This window comes from Chenopodium quinoa, unplaced genomic scaffold, assembly GCF_001683475.1.
Source record: "Chenopodium quinoa cultivar QQ74 unplaced genomic scaffold, ASM168347v1, whole genome shotgun sequence".
Classification (NCBI taxonomy): Eukaryota; Viridiplantae; Streptophyta; class Magnoliopsida; order Caryophyllales; family Amaranthaceae; genus Chenopodium; species Chenopodium quinoa.
Genome location: NW_018743212.1, coordinates 3,383,708 through 3,405,736, shown reverse-complemented (window position 1 = coordinate 3,405,736; position 22,029 = coordinate 3,383,708). Strand labels below are relative to the sequence as shown.

General features: G+C 35.4%; 3 protein-coding genes across 4 annotated transcripts; 1 reads left to right on the top strand and 2 right to left on the bottom strand.

Annotated features, from left to right (window-relative positions):
• Positions 1 to 494: 494 nt before the first annotated feature.
• On the bottom strand, positions 495 to 10,355 carry LOC110734467 (homocysteine S-methyltransferase 2-like). Of its 2 annotated transcripts, none has more exons than XM_021914625.1 (7): positions 10,028 to 10,355; positions 5,580 to 5,636; positions 5,248 to 5,477; positions 4,051 to 4,180; positions 3,524 to 3,727; positions 3,224 to 3,295; positions 495 to 1,120 (listed from the first exon to the last, which is right to left on the bottom strand). In XM_021914625.1, the coding sequence occupies exons 1-7, from the start codon at positions 10,181 to 10,183 to the stop codon at positions 953 to 955; spliced, it is 1,017 nt and encodes a 338-aa protein (XP_021770317.1). In that variant the 5' UTR covers positions 10,184 to 10,355; the 3' UTR covers positions 495 to 952. The 2 variants fall into 2 exon arrangements, with proteins under 2 accessions (XP_021770317.1, XP_021770318.1); XM_021914626.1 differs by having other exon boundaries at positions 5,580 to 5,710; positions 10,028 to 10,146.
• Positions 10,356 to 12,202: 1,847 nt separating this feature from the next.
• LOC110734632 lies at positions 12,203 to 13,690 on the top strand. Its single transcript, XM_021914790.1, has one exon. The coding sequence runs from the start codon at positions 12,203 to 12,205 to the stop codon at positions 13,688 to 13,690; it is 1,488 nt and encodes a 495-aa protein (XP_021770482.1).
• A 2,974-nt stretch (positions 13,691 to 16,664) lies between these two features.
• On the bottom strand, positions 16,665 to 21,316 carry LOC110734466 (serine/threonine-protein kinase HT1-like). Its single transcript, XM_021914624.1, has 8 exons — positions 20,968 to 21,316; positions 20,241 to 20,522; positions 19,981 to 20,112; positions 18,234 to 18,355; positions 17,823 to 18,025; positions 17,564 to 17,738; positions 17,327 to 17,461; positions 16,665 to 17,231 (listed from the first exon to the last, which is right to left on the bottom strand). Exons 2-8 carry the CDS (start codon positions 20,500 to 20,502, stop codon positions 17,022 to 17,024), a joined length of 1,239 nt encoding a protein of 412 aa, XP_021770316.1. The 5' UTR covers positions 20,503 to 20,522; positions 20,968 to 21,316; the 3' UTR covers positions 16,665 to 17,021.
• Between the last annotated feature and the right edge of the window lie 713 nt (positions 21,317 to 22,029).

Genomic DNA, 22,029 nt, shown 5'->3' with positions numbered 1-22,029 from the left:
TAGACAAACTATGATTGAATGAGAGAAAGTATAACTCTAGAATGGCATAAAACTTCTGAAAAACTTCGATGATCAAATCCAGCAAGTCTTCACGCTATTTATAAGGCTTTTAGGCTGATTTCAAATGTTGCAAAACTGACTTCAAACGGTTTGAAAGTCTTTAACAGAATTCCTTAATTCTTGCTTCAACGGAATTTTCGATTCTTTTGAAATTCAAACGTTGTGGGCTGTTGCATTCTGTTTTCAACGATTATCTTTTTGAAGATATCAGCCAGCCGTAATCTGTTACAATTACAGGCTAACAAATTCCTTGAAACAAGGTTAGGCAATATAAGATAAAAGTATTCAAAACATGATTTATTTATCTTAACCGAAAATTAATCATGATAAAAATTCTAAAATAATAACTTGATAAAATAATTAATAACTTGATAAAATAATTAACAAAAAAATAATCAGAAACATTATCATTTAAAATACTTATGCAAAAATAATTCAAGTTAACAAAATTAATTTATCATACATTTTGGGCTTTCAACACAAGTATCTATATTACAAAAGTCCACGCACAGCCATATTAGTACATTAGTTGGGTTTGACTTCCATCATAATAAAGTTAGAATAAGTAACAAGGCTATTCATCAAGGTGGAGTCTTCATATTCATTGTAAATATGAATCTACCATCAAGAGAGTAACTTGATAGAGAAGAAACAGGAAATCCAGTACATAACTTTGAGATAAAAGCAGCCTATATTAAACATTTCCGGTACATAATTTTTGTATGCAAAACTTGTCTTTGTGCAAAAATCCCCGTGCTTTATATACAGATTACAGAATATGTGAGGGGGCCTTCAGTTAACAAGCTTAGTCAAGAAGGAAATAACTTTGAAGGCAATAGTACACAGGCATATTGATCATATTTCCGGGCTAATCATTTACTACTCGAAGGCGTCAGTTACTTGTTAAGGTGGAGGACACTGATTTCTCTGAAAGAGTCCTGTAAATGCCACTTATTGTCTTTGGAGTAGTTCTACAGCAACCACCAAATAGAGAAGCCCCTGCCTTCTGCCAATGTTTCACATAAGAAACAAAATCTTCATCTAGAACCCCTGTATTTTGCTGCAAGATATGCATTGAGTCAGGCATGAATTTACAATTCAAACAGATAACAGTCAAGCAGCTACCCATTAGTGACAGCGAAATGAGCTAGGTGAATACCTTGACATAATACAGAAAACCCAACCATTTCTACAAATTATGAGACAGTAATACTTTGAAAAGTATACCAGGCATTCTGGCAACATAAGTTCTGCTAGTCTAGTGGTGCTACTCTCAAGTCTTGACATTATGACAGACGTCACCAATACTACCGAAAAAAGAAGATAATTAGGCAGTACTTAATAGCAGTAGACAAAGAAAAATATTGCATACAGAAGAAACAAATTCTCTGAACAAGCACAGCATAATAACTGTGCTCAACATAGGCTTACAAATCAGTTGAGAACAACTATATTTTTCCTCCAGTCGGACCGTCAGTTCAATTATTCTTGAATTTGCATCAACAGAAAGACTCTGCAGTGCATTTTAAAAAGCTTGGTAAAGTAAGTCTCTACTTTTTACCCCTACAATAGAGAACTAACATCTCAAATATAGATGACCCAAAGTTCCAATCAGAGATTAATAATTGTAAACCAGATTTGAGCTTTTGCACTCCTATATCACTCCCTACTTTCTAGTAGTGTAAGAATTGAGAGTACTTAATCCAAAGAGTTGGCAGTCACTGAAGCAGATTATATAAGGGCCTGAAGAGACCCTCAAAGGCTGCTCCATAGCCAGAGGAATTTCTTATGCAGCTTTTCTGATAACAATTAGTGGTGTTCGAGTCTTAAGTGCATCATCTTTACCAGGTTATAGAAAGGTCTAACAAGTATGACTTCTAATTTTTTTTTATTATTTTTTTAAAATTACAGGAATGCTGAGGATCTTTTTCAGGTCCCATTTCATAGATTGACACAAGGCAAGTTGGCAACCTAGGAGACTATTAATAAATAAATAAAATAAAATAAAAATTATTTTTTTATAAAAAACCTGGTAAATTTCACTCTGATTATGTTTAGCCAGAATGAGTGTTTAGAACAAAACTTAAATCTTCAATCTGGTATCTATACAATCAAGTGGCCATTCAAACAACAGCATGAGCTCTTGTTTTCAGTTGATATTTCCATTAAATATTGCCAAAGACAGAATGACCTTTCCTATTTAGAGGTAATAAGTACGGATATGGTGTCAAACAAACACGGGATGATCCCAGAAGATCTCCCATCAATTCAACCCCTGAAAATTCTCAATGGTGTGACTTAAAAGCCCAGAAGAATTCTCTCCAATTCCTATTAAAACTTTCTAATGCTCATATAAAGAGTCAAGGAGGACAAACAAAGCTTAAATCTCATGGTAAACCAAAATGAAGGGACCATCAAATAATCTCATAACGCTACTTTCAGGCCTCAGTGCAGATGTTAGAACCCTGGAAAGTCTCACAACCTTCTAAATGGGATCTACGACATGTGGATGCAGTGCTTACTATAGTCAAAATAGCCAATGTGTAGGGCATTTTAAGAGTTTGTTTGAGAGCTTAGGAGATTTGTCTTACAAGTGGTGTTTGCAATAGATAGGTATGACCTATGAATTATTTAAGGGAAAAATCTTTTCCTGATACAACTGATCACTAGGAAGCCTAGAACTTCCCTTCTAATTCCAATATATAGTTTTCAGTTTTTAAGTGTTTGGTGTAGAGAGACCTGCAAAGGGCAGATGATATAGCAGGATTTGATCCCAAGGTCCTAGGTACCACCCTCCAAGGCTTTCACCAACTAAACTAGTTAGCATCCACAATTCATAATTTTCTTAGTGTCCTAAAAGGAAAACACGTGGCAAAAATAACATCCTTCTGGTTGTGGATCTTTACTTGGGTGTGGTAATCTATGTCACACATGAAGAAATTAGTTTGGGAAACTTAACACTAATATCCGTAGAGACTATCCAGTGTTGCATGGAATAGTCTTCAGGTCATAAGTCCATAACTCATTGCCTATGAAAGGGCCTATTCACTAATGTTGTGTGTCATATATATATCCAATAATAGATCCCCATAATTGAAAAAAGCAGAGTAAAAACTCATAATAATAACCATTTAGTTAACAAAACTGAAGAGAAAAAACTCACCACCCACTCCTTTATAATGGGATCATAGGTTTCACCACTGTTCGGATATATAATAATTGGTTTTGTTGCCACCTGAAATAATTATCCACACAAGCTATTAGAATTTCAGTGCCAGATTGCTGCTTGAGTATATATAAAACACTATAGCAGGAAACAGAGACAATATCAGGTTTCATTTTATTTCAATTGAGAAATTTCAATGGTACCCTTTTTGAGCCAGTAGAGTTTGAAAAACAAGAAATAATCCTATATTTCCTCCAGATATAAGAACAAGCAGAAGAAAACCTACTCTAATTTTACCTTTTTAATTGACAAAATCAGTCCTTGAATAAACCTGGGAGGAGTACAATTAATTCCAACTGCAACAACCTTCTTGCTAGCCTCAGCAATTGATGCACACTCAGGGAAGGAATCGCCACTGACCACATTTTCACCATCCTTTGAGCTAAAGGTAAACCATGCTGGAATATTTATATTTTCCTCTTCAAGTAGTTCAGCATAAGCCTGGACATAGGACATAACAGCCAAGGTAAAGGCATTTTAGAGTGCCAATATACACAACTTTTGTGAGTGTCATTAACCAAATTTGTTGCCCCTCCATTAAGTCCAACTAGACAGATAATGCATCCTATGGATCCCTAAAGCTGCAATAGTAGCATAGATTAATGAAATTTTGCATAAATTGGCATCCAAAAATTAATAAATTATCCCAGAATGTAAAGTAGAAAAATCAAGATGACACAGTAAGACATCTAATTCAGAAACCTCAGGATCAAAATTTGTAACCTAACAGTTTTAGCACATAATATTCCATAGCTCCAACATACCTGTGCTTCTACTTTATTTGGAATTGTTTCAAATGCAATTAGGTCGGCACCTGATTCAGCTAAAACCTGAACTCTTCTCCGATGAAAATCTTTTAAGAAATCCAGAGTCACAGTATTACCATAGTTCCCACTGTAAAAAGAATCCATAGGAAGAGGCAAATTTACTTAACATGATCAGGATTTATGTAAGGAAAAGACCATAAAAAATATCAAAAATATAAAAACGAAGAAATTGTAAAGATAAGCCAGTAGGTCGTTATTGTCAGCACATTGGAGAAGATGCACATAGATATCAGACATCACACAAGATTGTGATTAGTAGCATGACTACACAGAAAAAGGCTTACCCCTTGCTACAACGAGGGATCAGTGAAGGCGTAAAAGAAAACATTGAATCACTGAAACAGAACAGATAAACAGGGGAGAAAGGCAAAAAGAGAATAGTTTATTCATTCATGCCACTACCACAGCATACAAGACTCTAACTAAATAGATCTAAAGACGCATCTGTTTGACACTCTGACCACTATACCTGTAGCTTTAGCTTCCCCACACAATATTCAAGAACATGACATATAAGAAATTGATAGACTCCTTCATCACTTTCCCACCAAATTTCATCCACTATTTGTATCCTTATATTACAAGTGCTTATGACATGAAAAATAAATATTAGGTACAAGTGCTCATAATTTTGTGGGAAGCAAGTTATGATTTCAGCCATTTCTATCACCAATGAAACACAAATATGCATAGAGCAGAATTACCAAATCATGCTAGAGAACAGGTAGTATTATATGCATCCCCCAAATTTAGTCCTAATTGACCAATTACCATGCAAGCATAGTAAGAAAGGTAATACTGGTAGTATGTAATAGTTGGGGATTGGAAAATGATGATAGCAAGTATTACATCAATCATTCTAGATAATAGAAGTTAGCTTTACAACGAGTAGAAGAAGGAAGTATTGGAAAAATATTATCTATAATATGACTGATCAATGGTCAAAATATAGTAAACAAGCGTCTTTGGGACCAAGAGTAAGATATTTGACTGTTAAGTGATGACATTTCACATCTACGAGTAGTAGAGTACTTGTAGAATGCACGGGGACGAGAAGTTCAAAAAAGGATAAGAATACAATAGTATTACTACATGAAAAAAAAGAGTGGGGGAGGGGAGGTGGCTTTGTATTACCTATACTCAGAACCATCAGCCAAATAAGCACCATAGCTTCCCACTGATGCTGCAACCAAGATGGGCCTACTTTTTAGGATCTTGCTATCATGTCTAGCCTCCACAGAAGCTTTACCACAGTTTTCATAGTATAACTCACGTGCCTCACAGGCAATTTCAACACTTTTCCTTAGCAAGGCTTCACTTTCTTCTTGTGATAACCCTTTGGCGCGAAAACCCTGGATGGTCGCCTATCAAGGTACATCAAAAGGTGAATTTACAAATTTATAAATGTCTGTTTAATAGGATAAAACAGTAACTAATCAGTGATACAAGATTTAAGGGAAGGCTACCTGATACGATGCAGATATTATGATATCAGCACCAGCTTCAAGGTAATCAAGGTGAACCTGCAGCATCATGTACGTCGTATTAAGCAATCAAACCGGCATTGTGGCCAAATATATATAAAGGAATGGCAAGCCTACATCATAAATGATTATGCATCAGAAATGGTATACCAACACACAAAACCAAGAGTCCGGATCATTAATAGCAAATTGATACTAAAAAATTTGAACAACATAACCCATCTACTGAAAGAAAGGCATATGTAGTACTATAGAAAGAATTCCAACATGATATCCACCACATCAAGGCAATTGTGGGGCAGAATCAAGTGTGTCGCTGATTGTTTATCTTCAAAGAAATTAATAAAGGATACAAAGACTTATTTTCTTTGATATATGAAGTCAAATTTCAATAAATAGCACAACTTAATACATGACACCATAAATTATAAGACAATACGACACAAAGTATATATGACTAACTCTAATATCTTAGTAAATTACACCAAAGCATCTTTTACTAAGTAGCAATAAAAGGTGATATGTGACAAGCTATTTAAACAAGTGACCTAAAGTTAAATTTTCAATTTCTAGCAAAATGTTAATACTCCGAATCTCCGATTCTCCCTCCTCAACATAATCTTGTTGTATGCATTTTGAAGCATTACTTTGTCACACATTTATACATATAATATAATGATTTACTCAGTATAAACATAATAATTATTGGATTAATCTCCAAATTTACTCTCTACAATGAGCTTTCTAACTGTCATTCAAGACTGAAAAAAGAATATAGGCATTTTCGGAAGGAGGGAGTAGTACTGCACATACAACTAGTACTACATAATTCGAAGCAAATGATGTAGATGGGATTTAATATCAATATTTTTTTTTGACAACGGTCCAAAAAGGAGGCTAGCTCCCAACTAACTTGAGACTACAAAGAGAGTATTTAACTCTCTTGACCATACTAATACAAGAATTAAAACGGGGATAGGGGGTACAAACATAATGAATTGCTTGACAAAACAAATGCGGTGGGTGAGAAGATTCATCGCCGATACTAGCCATAAGATGTTCCTCTCTTGCGTTTCTTGATCCTGCAAAAACACAACCTAGAATACTTGTTATCTTTCTTGTTCTTCACCCATGGCCTTCCATTTTTCCTTAGCGTGATAGAGAACGTGAAGGTAAAGGTAGAAGATGGTGGAAAGAACTGCACCTGGGTTCAAAGCTCATGGGGTCTTCATCGTCAGAACCTACGAATTCCACATCAGCAAGATCAGTGGTAGTTAAAGCTCTCGTAAGTATCGCGTTCCCCTCCTCCATACTTGAACCCGCATTAATGCTAGAAGTTAGGCTAGTAGATATATGATCATCTAACTTCTCAATGACAACGGTATTGGGTTTGGGGCACCCAACAACATGATAACCACAACGGTGTCAAGAGGTTGCTTGGCCTTTTTCTTTTGGCTCTTTCTAGAACGACTCCTCTTCTCCGGATCTACCTTTCGAGTGGCATGCACAAGGTTTCAGGAACTTTGGAGTCCTTTGTCTTCAGAGATACAGGATGCCCATCGAGGGTGGTCTTTTCCTTCACTCATACAGTCATCCATGAAACAGCAACAGAATGTTTGAAGAAATTCAAGGTTTTCCCATGGCTTAGATCCGAATAAGACAAATCGGACATCTTAAGGGACTGATTAGTTCTCAATCTGTTGAGGAAAAATGGTTTTTCCTCGATCCCTTGATCTTCGCTTGTCTAGAGTTTTGGTTAGTTGGGGAGCTGGTAGCATCATTGTCCCCTTTACCCAAAGGGGTAAAATCATTGATAGTAGAGATAAGGCTCTCTACTATCATCTCACTAGCAGAGGGTAAGTCCATAACCTCACTCTGAGCTTCGCTACTAGGCAACCTGTTAAAATTCTAGACTGATTGAAGGCTTGTTGACCTTCCCCATTGCGTTGAAGCTGGCATGGGACAAGTCGGCTCCTTGGTACCTCTCTTTCCCTTTAACTTGCTAGCTTTGCTTCTTAGCCCCTCCACCTTCTCCATCTCACAAAGGACGTCCTCATTATTAGTGGTGATGTGGATCTCTCAAGCTACTCCCAAGGCTCACAAACTATAATAACATTGGATCTTCGGATTTTAACAAGAACTAAAGAAATTACACGAAAATTAAAAGGATAATACTCTAGTTCTCGCAAGAATAGAGAGTCTCTTCCTAGTCGCAATTAGAAGATGATCACGAGTCGCAACAAGTGATTTTTTTATTAACAATCAAATGGCGCTCAAAGGGTTAATTCCCATAACAAATCTCTCATCATTATTCATTAAAAATCACTATTGATATGCACCCATATTTATAGGGTGAAAAATTGTACAAACATAAGATAGGAAACTAATAATCATATCCTAAAATAAGATATAATATTGAGAATCCTAATCCTAACTCCTAATCATATTTGTGACCAACTACTAAATTTATCCTAACATAAATAAATTAAACAAATAAATATCCTGATGACTAAAACTCTTAAAGCCATAAAATAGGAAAAATCCTTTCAAGTGAAAGTTAAAAACCCATAGGCAAAATCCTAATAATTAATAATAACTAAAAGATAGTGTAGGCTTTTTTAAAAACTCCATGAATTTTCAGGAAAACATATATTGGACTATTGTTCCCGCATCCATTAGGCTCTGCCTTGGCTGCTTTATGAAGGTCTTCATGGGCCTCTTCAAGTTGATTGAGCTTGATTTCAGCTACATCCCTTCTGTAAAAGGCTCTAGTATTGTTACCATCAAGCATAGTGACTAAAGAGCAGAGCTCCTTGGTTTGTTCATCATCACACACCTTTAGGGCGCAAGCTGCAAGCTTTAACTCAAGGGATATGGCGAGATTCCATAGAAAAACACAATTATCTTCATTTCTCAGTAAACCAAAACACAGAAATTTCAACTCTTTGTCATACTTAGCCCCAACAAGAACGACTTCACCTTTTTTGAAGTGAATATTGCCCTCCTCTTTCAAGAACTTTGCTTGATTTAGGATGTTCCGAGGGCAATTATTTGTAGAAAGTTCACAATGCTTTCATCAGAGTCATCGTGTGTGCGTAAGGGCACTAAGTAATTTTTGGCAATCCATTAGATCACAAAGGAGATAGAGCAAGAATAACACAAAAAAAATACAAAACCCTTACTAACAGTAGAAGAATAAGAGTACCCACAAACCGACAATCAAAAAGATTGAGGAAGTAGATTATGGCAATCTATTAATTACCATAACAGAGGAAAAGGTGGACTAAACCTTGCTAAGGAAGTAAAATCAGAATTGCAAGAAGCACTACCCACATACTTAAGAAGTAAAAAGAGGAAAACAAAAGAACGAAGAACAGAGCTTCCACCTTCGAATTCGTCCGCAAAATCAGATGAAGAAACAAGACCCCGAGCCCGAAAGACCGCTGCTACAAGGGGAGAAGAAAAGCGCGGGAGAGAATAGGTCGCTTGGCAAGTCGCCGTTGGGACCATGGTGGCCTGGGGTGGTTTGCCGGCGATCGAGGAGCAAGACAACCCACTCAAATTGCCGGCGGCCCAGTGGGTTCAGCTGCTTGAGGAGGCTGGTATTGAAAAACGGTTATTTCATGAAATGCCACTGAGCAATTGCAAAATTCACCAAATGCCATGAACCTTTTCAAAATTCACCAAATGCCACGGTGAATTTTTTTAAAACTCGGTGGCATTTGGTGAATTTTGAAAAGGTTCATGGTATTTGGTAAATTTTGCAATTGCTCAGTGGCATTTTATGAAATAACCAATTGAAAAACCCGGGGCTAGAATTTGGTTGTTTTGGGGGTTTTGTCAAGTGCGTGTATTGATATTTTCTGTCGATTCTAGTTGTATTAATATCAACATTGGATACTATACCAAGACTTAATCCAACTAAACTAGTTCGCTTAATTGGTTGACATTGATAGACAATGACTAATCAATTGTTACAAACAAATACTCCGTAACATCTCCTTTTAAAATCCTCTTTTATTCAGAACATCTAACTTTTTCGTACTTAGTGCGCGAATATGTGGAGGATAAACATGATTAATAAATCCCAAATAATCCAAAAGAAAATGACTCAATCAAAATCACTAGATGCTTCTTTACCTAGTACTACTAAGAACTAAAAACAATCAATACAAATCTTGAATAATGTTAAAAATAGTACTCCCTCTGTGCTCTAATACAAAACCTCATTTTTTTTACTTTTAATATCAATTTCCAATATTTTTTCTATAATTTTAAAAAATTTAAACTTTCTTAATTCCCGTCCAAAAATCAAAAGAGGTTTTGTATAGGGGACGGAGGGAATAAGAACTATAAACAATTAACACAAATCTTGAACATATTTTGCAAATTAAGAATCAAATTTATCACAAAATAAGCAAGAGAGAAACCTGACGAACGAGGTGAGGAGAAGTGACGAGACATTTAGCGCTCCAAAGAGGATCATTGAGATCGGCGCCGTGACGCTCTAACTCCGTCGCAAGTCCGCCGTCGACGATTGCGAAACCGCCGGAATTTTCCAGAACCTTCGACATGATTGATGACATAGTTGCAGCTAACTAGCTTACTCTTTACTTTTTTTTTTCTCGCTTTCTTTCTTTATTCTTTCTACTTTTTACTACGAGTTGAATATAATAGCGGCGTTTTTAAGTTGCGTAGCTTCTTGAAATGGAAGTATGAAGCGTCAGCTTAGATTTTACACCTGTGAATTTGGTGGGACCACTCTTGTAATCTTGTACATCAGATAATTTGTTTATGATTATGAATGTAATCTTTATTATGGCTTTATGCAAATTCACATGGGCCCATAATCTCCTCAATTTAGTGCGTGGAGGAGTACTACTAGTTTGGCCATGTATGATTTCACAAACATATTTTATTCAAATGCTCAATCATTTCGTTTTGGATAAATTAACGGGAATAATCTCATCTTTTAGCGACTTTCTCAAATTAGTCTCACCTTCTAATTAACTTAATATAATCTTACATTTTCACTCAATCTTCTCAAAATGGACCCTCTTCTAAATTGACCTGCTACAATAGGTTATGGGTTTACGTGACACTTTCAAAAGATAAATAGTAAGTCTTCCTCCACATATGACATAATTTCCTACTCACTTACCTCCCGTCCATGCATCTTATTCAATTCGAGCATCAACTATGAAGCCTAGGATTTTCGAGGGTAGGGGAGCAGTTTCGTGGGTGTTTGGAGGGGTAGGGGAGGGATTTCGTGGGTGTTTCGAGGGGAGAGGGGGGGTTACGGGGATGGGAGTGGTGGTTCAAGGGGGAAGGGGGAGGGGCGACGGGACAAGAAGAGCGGCGGCTGGCCGACGAGAGGAGGGAGTGGGTTTTCCAGTGCAAGAGGCCAAGAGAGGATTGGGGTGGCTGGGGTTCCGATGGGCGGTGGGAGATGGGGCTGAGGGTGGTCAGGGAAGGGGTAGGGCTAGGTTTTCTAAAATAATTTTTTTTTTAAATTTTTTTGGCTAATTAGCTTTTAATACGTGGCATTTAATAAAAAAATAAAAAAGAAATTAATCTTTTCAACTGATAATCGGTAATAAGGATTGATGAAAGTAAATAGTCCCCAAAGTTGGGAAAGTTGGGATTATTAGAAAAAAAAATGAAGTAAAGTAAAGATTATTAATATCAATTTTTCCTAACAAATATTCATAGACGAAGGAGTATTATTGAATTGAGATGAATAATTTGATTAGAATATAGTTACCATTGATAATTGGTTTGGACATGTAATCGTAAATAAATTAGGGTAATACTCCATCCATTTGTTTAAAGTGCCACATTTGTACTTGGTGCACTATTCGTTAAATAACTTTGACTTGAATTTTTGTACTATTATACTACCTCCGTTAATGATTAATTGCAACAAGTGTACTTGTTGCGGAAACCAAGTCAAAACTTTTAGAGAGTGTTTAGGATATTATAAGTGTAATGAGGGGCATGTGATTAGGGGAATAAAAAAGGAGGGAGAATCTGAAAATTATAGTGGGGACCCGGTTTTTTTTTTTAAAAGGAGGAGAGAGAATCTGAATTTATAGGGAGGGTGAAATAAGAGGGGTAAAAATTTCAGCCCCTAAATTTTTACCTCCCTTTTTTCCCACCAAACAATTAACTCTATTTTCAACTCAAAATTTTTCCCTCCAAACATTTCAGTCTGTTTTTTTTTTCCCCAAATTTTTTCCCTCCATTTCAAATCAGCACTCTTGGAAGAGTACTTAAAGACCCTGCCACCAGAATATAACAGCTTATGAAACATCAAATTTTTCCCCCAACTTGACTTTTCCAATCAAGTCAGGGTATTTAACAAACAACCTGCCTTAAATCCACAGTACAAGTAGAAATTTACAATCCAAAAGTCAGAAATCCTCATTACAACAATTGTTTAGCAAATCAGGCTACCATCCTACGCCTAATTAATCCTACGTTAGAAGCAGCATCTTCCTTTGAATTGTTCTGGTTCAGCACAGCAAAGCCCAAAAAAAAAACAGCCACCAACTTCATTACCAGTTCCTAAATCTGTGGAACTCAGGGTCATTAGTTTATCAAGCATGTCAGACAATTTCAATGATGCTTATTTCAGCATTGACCAAATACTCAACGATGAAGGCAACATGGAAGACCAATATGCAAGCAATGAAGGAACTCACAACAATCAACACAGTCAACAACAACAAGAAACAAATGGCAATCCCAGAGCCAAGAAAGAGCTGACTGTATCCCAGAAGAGACAGATTGTTGATGATTTTTTATTACAACATCAGTGTGGGGAAATACCAAGAGGATTTTTAACAAAGCGAGCAATCAAGTTTCAGGTACACAGGTCAACTATTCACAGACTAATCAAAGACATTAAGACACAAATGGCAGTGGGGAATGTGATAGATGTCAGAAGCAAGAAGTTGGGCAAAACTGGACCCAAACCAACAGAATACACAGATGAGTTCCTGCAATCAGCCCCATTGTACAAGAGGGTGACTGAGAGAAGCTATGGAGCAGCTCTCAAAATATCACATGTCACCATCCACAAGTTAAAGAAAAAAGGAAGACTCAGAACACATACAAGCACAAATCGCCCTGCACTGACATCCAACCACAAGATAACAAGACTGAAATGGGTGTTAAGTCATCTACTGCCAGCTGAAGATAATAGGGACCCACAGTTTCTGGATATGCAGCAAGTAGTGCATATTGATGAAAAATGGTTCTACTTGAACCCAGACACCAGGAGGTTCTACCTCCTGCCCAATGAGCCTAACCCATACATGTGCCAACAATCCAAAAGGTTCAAGGTAAAAGCAATGTTTATGGCTGACATTGGGAAGCCAATTTTTGACCCCCAAGGAAATGTCTTGCATGATGGAAAATATGGAATTTTTCCATTTGTGTATGAAACCACAGCAAAGAAAAAAAGCAAAAACAGGGAGGCAGGTGTTGTGGAAACAAAGGCAATACAAAATGTCAACAAAGAGGCAATCAGGGCAATGTTGCTGGAAAAAGTGATTCCTGGCATCAAACAGAAATGGCCATCCCATCTGTCCAAGGACATATGGATTCAATGGGATAATGCAAGACCCCATCAAATTCCCAGGGATGAGGAATTTAATGCAGCTTGTCAGTCAGATGGTTTCAATATCCAATTCATTTACCAGCCAGCTCAGTCCCCTGACCTTAATGTGCTAGATTTGGGGTTGTTTAATGTCATTCAATCCATACAATACCAATCATTTCCTAAGAACTTAATGGAACTCATTGAGAAAGTGAAAGAGGCTTATGACTTGTTTAATCCTATTTCAAACAAGCATTGTTGGATAACATTACAATGTTGCATGGAAGAAATACTCAAACATCTTGGGGGGAATCATTTTACCCCTCCACACAAAGGCAAGAAAAGGCTGGAAAGAATAGGCATGTTGCCAGAAATACTACATGTGGACAGGACTTTGGTTCATCAAGCTGTTGATCACCTCAACAGTATGTTCATAGAAATAGGTCAAGGCAATTACAATGATGAAGGAATGGAAGTTGATGCAGACTGACCACAACAAAGACAAATGAGGAAGGTAACAGTGAGACTGCCACACATAACCAATGAAGATCAAGGAAGCCACTAGGTAGTGTTTATTGGTTTTTATTTTTTAACTTTATTTGTGTTATTGGTTATGTGTATTTTGTTTACATTGAAGGTCAATTAGGTAAGGCAGTCTTGACTAGCTTTTGTTCAACATGTGTAATCTTTTGAAAGACCATATGATATGAAATGTGATGGTATTATGTACAAAAAGCAATGACAGTAGTATTAAACTGTGAAACATAGGCAGAAACAGTATTTTAAATCCATCAGATGGGTGTTGTTTTTCACATAAAGTGCATAATTGGTTACCTCAACAACAACTTCTAGTTAAAGTTGTTGGAGCAATTCCAATGATGCAATTTTTTTTTTTCAAACTGAGTCCCTTCATCACTTGGATTTTTCCTACCTAATAACACTATCAAGGGACTCCTAGATCAGGTAGGACCACACATTTAGGCTACATTGTTCTCTGAATGCACAAAACAGAAGGGACTCAACATCAGGTAACTTATATGCATGCACACATGGTCTGTCAAGTAGGACTCATTTATCACCATTTAAAGTAGGTTACATAGTCATCATCATTCATCAGATCACAAACCCCAAAGCCATTAGTGCCAAATAGGATAACAACCTGAAGGATCCTATCTCACATACACAAGCAACTGGCTACAATAGAGGGACTAATATTGACAACATCATGCAGAGAATACCAACAACAAGACACAACATACCCAAAAGAAGGACCCAACAGAAGCTGATACAATAGAATAATTCCCAAACTCAAGCTAACAGATTGCCAACATTCAGAATTAATCACATTGTGAAAAAAATGTCACAATTACACTGAAGCCAGAATTTAGTAATCATGAGCTCTCAAAATTAGGATCATCATCCACAAATTACTCACAACAACACCCACAATTAACAACATCAAGCCAGAATTAAGTGTTCATCAAGCCAGAAACAGGATAATCATGCACAAATTACTAACAACCACGCCAACCATTAACAACATCATGCCACAATTTAGTAGTAATTAGCCACAAATTACTATCAACAACACCAACAATTAACAACCACGCCAGAATTTAGTAAAACAAATTAGAAAATAGGATACTCATCCACAAATTAGGAACAACCACGCCCATCATTAACAACATCAAGCCACAATTTAGTAGTAACAAGCCACAAATTAGGATAATCATGCACATAGTACTAACAACGACGACCACAATTAACAACCCCCCAGAATTTTATACTCATAAACCAGAAATTAACTAAATCATGCACAAATTACTTCCAATCAGCACGAAATAACAACAAGGGGCTTTTTTTCACAACCAACAACCAATACACAGAATCAACATCATTGAACGAAATACTAGTATAAACTGTAAAGGGTCAGAAAAGAGTTACGCTGCGTGATTAATTAGAAGGAGCGTCATTCACAGCACCATTACCACCATCGCCAACAGGGGACCCAGATCTAGCCCTCTTCTTGCCAGAGACCACTCCAGCAGGCCCAAATCTACCAAGATCTTCTTTGTTTTCCGGGATAAGGGCTACCGAAACACTTTCAGCAATGTCCGTGCTAACCACATCAACAGGACGCTTATTCTTCGAACCCTCATCTTTGTTGGCCAGATCTGCACCCTTAGACCCCTCACCTTCCTCATCAGAGTAGTAAGGCTTAATTTTGGCACCCACACCGTACATACGGCGCATATCCAGGTAGGTGACCCTTCGAGTTCCAATCAACTTCATCTTCCCAGTACGACGCTGGCATTTGTAGGTCGCAATAACGTCGTCATCTGGCTTCTTCTCATTTGGGGAACTCATTTTTTGGGTTTTTCAGAGAAAATACCGGGTAAACCAGATCTGGAGGAATTAGGGTTTGAACGAAGAGAGAGAGAGTGAGGCGAACTAGACAGTCAGAGGGAAATAGCGATTGTGTGGTAAAATAAACAACAGAAGAGCGACAGTGTTGCAATCTGGAATGACTTCCAGATTTAATTCAAAGAACAACCTCATTAATGGAGGTAGGAGGTAGGTGAGGGATCAATTGACTGAGGTGCACAAGAACCAAAGAAAACAATTGAATGACGTGAAATCTGTAATTGATGAGGGTTTGAAGAGCCTTATTAATGGAGGTAGGTGAAAGGACGAACTCAGTGAGGAGAAGATGAAAGGAGGGTGTGATGAATGACTGGGAAGAAAGATCTAGAAGAGGGTTGATTTGGGTGGGAATCATTAGCTTAGATCTTTAGATAATAAGGTTTTTTGATTTTATAAAAAATGAGGTTAGTGTATAATCAGATTTTAATAAGGGTATGATGGTAACTTTACCAATAAAATAGTTACCTATAAAGGAAAAAAAAATTTGTTGCAACTAATAGGTAGCACCTATTTATAGTATTTGTTGCAACTAACCGTTAACGGAGGGAGTATAAATAATAAATGTATCATGTAATATTGAGGTTTGTAGAATCACCACATTATTGTGGAAAAAAGTTGCTAATAAACAAGTTAATATTCTGGTAGAAGAATATGTGCATGCATGTTCTAGAAGCTTCCGAATAAATTAAACAACGTTTTTGCAATCTTGCTCGTGATTTCTCTTGATACATCTACAAGCTTGTTTTATGCAAGTTATTCGAACTTTCTAAAGAACACTTGAAATTTGGAGGAAATGTAAATAACGGTTCATGAAAATTCTACAATGTTAAAGTACTTCAAAATTTAGGTAATTCTAGTCGTTTCTTTCATCCTCCATCATTAGCTACTCGTACAAGCCTATAAATATTGGTGTTGGACATTCAATTCAAGACATGCACACAAGATTTTTTTACAGGTTAGAAGTTTGTTCACTCAACATGCATAAATTGTTTATGCCTCTTTTCTAATGATATTTAAAGTTTATGTTAAGATGAAAAAAAAAAAAAAAAGCATTCCACAAATATTATTCTTGTCTCTTTAGTGAAACATCATCCACACTATGTAATTACATTTGAAAATCTCCATACATATCATGCAACCATAAAATAAAATAAAATAAAAAATCATAAATTATATACATAAACCTCTTTTACAATAAAAAAATTAAGCACATTCCATTGATAAAAGATTGGACAAAATTTGTTAAAATCCTTCATATTCTAAAATTGTCTCCTATATATGTCGAAATAAAAACTTTGGGCGAAGTTTTGACTCATTGCAAAATCTGCACAACCTACAAACATTTTAGCCCGAGACAGAATGGATGGGCACGAGAACCGATTGATCAGACATGAGAGCTACGGGCCACGACTAGGGCCAAAACAAAAGCAACTTTGAACAACTTGATCGTCAGGTATCATCCCACCGCCTTTGGTTGTATCAAAAGCTTCCAATAGCCTCACTACTTCATCCATGTCAGGGCGTTTGTTTGGTTCGCGATCCCAACATTTGCGCATGATACTCACTAATGAAGGTGGACAACACCTTGGTATATCAGGACGCGTACCCTACCAAATAGATAGGAAACTCAACTTAATTAATAAGCAGATTAACATTGAAATTGAATTGTTACGCATAAAACTCGTGAAAGAACACCACCAACCTCTATAACAACCGCAGAAGAGACATCCGCAAAACTCAAATCATGATAAGGCATATCACAACAATAAATCTCCCACAAGCATATTCCAAAACTATATACATCACACTTTCTGTTGTAAGGCTTACCATCAAAAACCTGCAAATAAGTTATTAAAATTAAAATTAATTTTTTCGGTTATTTTCACCAAAATCAATAATTTTAATAAAAACATCATCAAAATTTTAATACGATTGTTACCTCTGGTGCCATATATCCCAGTGTACCAGTTTCTCCAGTCATGTCACGTGGGTTTTGTGCCTCAACTCGAGCAACACCAAAGTCTGCGATTTTCAATGTACCACTAGTATCTAATAGCATATTTTCAGTTTTAACATCACGATGTACAATCTTTCTAGAGTGAAGGTAACTTAATCTGCACATATAAGAAGGTACACAATCTCATCACTTTCTTAAAATAAAAAGTAACAAATAAAGGTACATGTTATACAAAACTTACCCTCTAGAAAGATCTAAAGCGAGTCGAATTACAACTTTGATAGCAAGTTTTCTCTTCCTATTTCTAATCAAATAGTTCTTCAGTGTTCCTCCGGCAAGATACTCAACAATAACACAACATGCCCTAGAAGGAAGAGAGTTGCCCAAATTGCCACTATTGGTAGGAATTAAAAGATTTGAAGTTCCCATTGAAGCTCCAATGAACTACAACATATATTTGATGGTTCAAACCCTCAGCAAATTTATTTAACAAAATATGGATAAGAAACAAAAAAAAAAAAAAAAAAAAATGTATGCCATTACATTTGACAAAAAAAAAAATAATAATAAATAAAATTAGTCAGAGTCATATGTGATTAGACCAAAAGCATAAAAATCAAAAGACATAGCATAAGTTTCTAACAGCTTTAACCTTTGTAACATTGGGATGGTCAAGTTTATGCCAAACAGCAACTTCTTGCCGAAATGAGGACCGAAGAGCCGCAGTTTCAGCCTCTGTGGCCATACCATCTTCCCCCCAATCCAAAACTTTCACTATAATATACCCACAAAAAAAATAAGTGAACCAATCAAACATACCAATAAAGATAATACTACATATAGAATTCATTTCCTTAACTCCCATAAAAATACATTAAGCTAGTAGCCCACTAATACATGCAGCACCAAAAAAAAAATTATTTGAAGTAGAATTAATGGTGGCTATGTGGTATTTGTATTGTTATACATAGTATTAATTAAAAAGTAGGTGTACAAGAATGTAGAGAATACGAAAGGAGGCATATTAAATAAGAATTCAAGCTAATTTAATATGGAATAGCAGAAGTATATGTAGATATGTATATATATATATATATATATATATATATATATATATATATATATATATATAATTCTTATACAGTCAATAGTTCATTGCTGTTAAGCAAATGTTTGGTTTTAGTTGTTCTTTAGTTTTGTTTCACATGCTTACTGAAATGTATTTCCAACTTTCAGGATAGCATAAAAATTTAAGTAGTTTCATTCTTTCATAAGATGGCAGATTAACCAATGAATTTCCTTAAGTCAAGTTTCTTACCAATGTTGATAATCAAATGGTTGCTTTAGGATCAAGCTTCATCCAACACTTCAAAGGTTTAACCGTTTAAGTAAGGAAGCAAGAGTTTGAAGTTCGACAAGAATTATAACGTAACAGTGTTTCTCCAAACATAAGATAATTGAATTTGGCATATAATGTCAGGATAGAAACATGAGCAAAGTTCATAAAAGGAACGGGTGAGCGCAAAATAAGATGCATTAAGACAAAATTACTACTTGTATATAGTTATATACCAATATGCCATGCCCGACAAATTAAATGTCACTACATAAGAACTTGAAACTATATCAGTTAAAGAGATATCTAGTACTTTCATTATCAACCAAAACTATGTCATATGCAAGTAAGTATACATATCACATTAATGAACAATCACAAATCCAGCTTTTGCCACCTCAACCCCGATTACCACATAACCCTATCAGCAAAGAACTATACAAATTACCATAATCTTTAAACTTTTCAACCTACAGAATTTTTTGGGGGGATCATGAGTTCTATATACCGAATTAATGATGCTATAAATATGACAGATAGTCCATTTACATTTTCATTTACAAATATGGATGGCGATCCTCAGCTATTGACAGAGCACACTATAAGCCCAGCACATGGCACTTTGTGCTTACATGCATACCTCAACTAACAATGATACCTCTTTGAATAATGATCAAAGCTTAATGATTAAGTACATCATAAGGTCAAGAAACAATTTCAAAATTAATCAATCTGTAGTAACAGACTAACAGTTAATAGTTAACAAACAAGGTCATCAGATTAATCGTAGACACACATGAAGAGCTCATCGAAACCATGTAGACTTTACGATAGTCCAACATATAGATTAGTCCCCGGTACAGGGGTACAAAATACATCATATGTCACCTATTTCCTTTCCCTGTGATATCGAATTCTATCAAGCCATGCCTGGTGTACAATTTCCAAATACTCACACACAAACTTATGATCATATAAAACTAAATTTGACAAAATAATATTAGATAGTAAATTTATCATGAGATAAAGTGATAAACAGAACATAAAAGTGGGTTTTCATTACCTGCAACATCCCTTCCATCATAAACAGCCTTGTAAACAGAACCATATGTGCCATGGGCAATATTGTGCTTCAAATCGAGTTTTGCCAAGTCAATTTCCCAATCTTCTTTCTTGGTGGCATTAAGATCTCGATCTGTTAGGATATAATTATGTTGTGAGAAATAATTTGTGAATATATTTGTGTATATCTTGTTAGAAGTTTTTGGCATTTTAGGTTAATGATGTAAGCCTATATATATGAGTTTAATGGTAAAGGCTCACCGTTTTCTCCTAAATTTCTTGTGAGTTTAACACCATCTCCAGAAAAAACCCGACTCAAACGTTTCTCCAAATGAATATCCCAATTCTTGAAATCAATCATATCAGCCCTAAACATCATGTTTTTTGTACTCAAATTCCCCGAATCCGTCAAATTCGAAAGAGAACGCTTCTGATCGCCTTTTGCTTGTTCAGCAGGCTTATCAGAAGAATTCTCTGCCACTGGAATGACACTTTCATCCCCTTCATTGCTCTTTGATTCCATTTTATTCTCCCTAAATTAAACTTTTTTCAAATGCAATAAAATCAGACGCAGAAAAAACACAATATAAGCTACCCTGACAAAATTTGACGGCAATTAAGAAATTAACATTGTAAAGGTATAAACTTATCAAAATTATGATGATTTAATACAACACCAAACAAGGTTAAATACTAAAAATCCACCTTTTTTATACTAAAATTAACAAAAATCAAAATTTTCACCTAAAAAAGAATTGAAACACCAAAACATCAAACTCAGAATTAATAACTAAAGCTAAATTTCTAATAACATATCATCAGAAAATGACCTTTTTCCAACCCATAAACATGAGGAAAACGAAATCCCAGAAAAAATTTAAAACCCACAAAAAATAAAAACAGATAACAAACAAAACAAAAAAATCACAAAAAACCAATAGAAAAAACACCAACTAATTAATCAAAAAATAGGGAAAAGGAGAGATACCTGAAAGCAAAACAACTGAATAAATCAGAGACAAAAAGCCAGAAAATTAGCTGATGAACGAGTAATTCTCGAGGGCTTTGTGGATGACAATAAACCTCCCCTAGAATTAATAAATACCAAGGAATTTTGAGAAAATTGTGTAATTTTTGGTGGGTATATATCTAATTATATGGATAAATTAGATGTACTGTACATAAAATAATTACGAGTATATTATAGCCTTATAGAGTTATAGGGGTGACAGGGAGTTGAAACCAATCAGGATATTCGGAGCAGAATATTATAATAGGAAGATTATTATCAGAAGACCAAATCAATGAGGATATTAATTTATCCAAATCTTTGCCGGAGATGATTAAACTTTTTTATAGTGTGACAAATAAATTTAACCCCTTTTAATAGTAGTATGAGCAATATTGAAGGGAGGGAAAAAAAAAAGTATTTTGTGACCCATCATGCCACTAGAGGACACTAAAGTACTTGTAGTTTTAATGTTTTATTTAGTTAAGAAAAAGGTTCATGTAAAATAATGATTAAAAAAATAAAATTAAGAAGAGGTTTAAGATAATTCTTAATCTGTTTTGATATGAGAATTATATGGAATTTTGATTTATCTGTTATTCAAGTATGATAATATTTTTAATGGGTGTCACAATGAATACGAGTAAATGAGTTACACCTTACACTAATAAGTTTGTATTGTGTAAAAATTAAAAAATAGTTGACATCCACAATTCTCAGTTTTTCATGTAACAGTTAGAATCATATTCAGGCTTTAATTTGCTCATCTTGTTTTCATTTATATCAGGTCTAATTAATTCAGATAAAATAAGTTTAGGAAAAATAAGTTTTAATAAAGATTATCCAAATAAGTTTTAAGAATTTCATATAAGTTCAGATAATTTCATATACTACATAACTAAAAATCAGAGGAATAAAACACACCCTTTGTTACCAATAACATAGATAAAAAAAAATTAAAAATAAATCTTACATTATGAAGAAATATTTAAAATATATTTTCTATTAGCAAGTAGCAACAAATTCAATGAGAACAAGAGA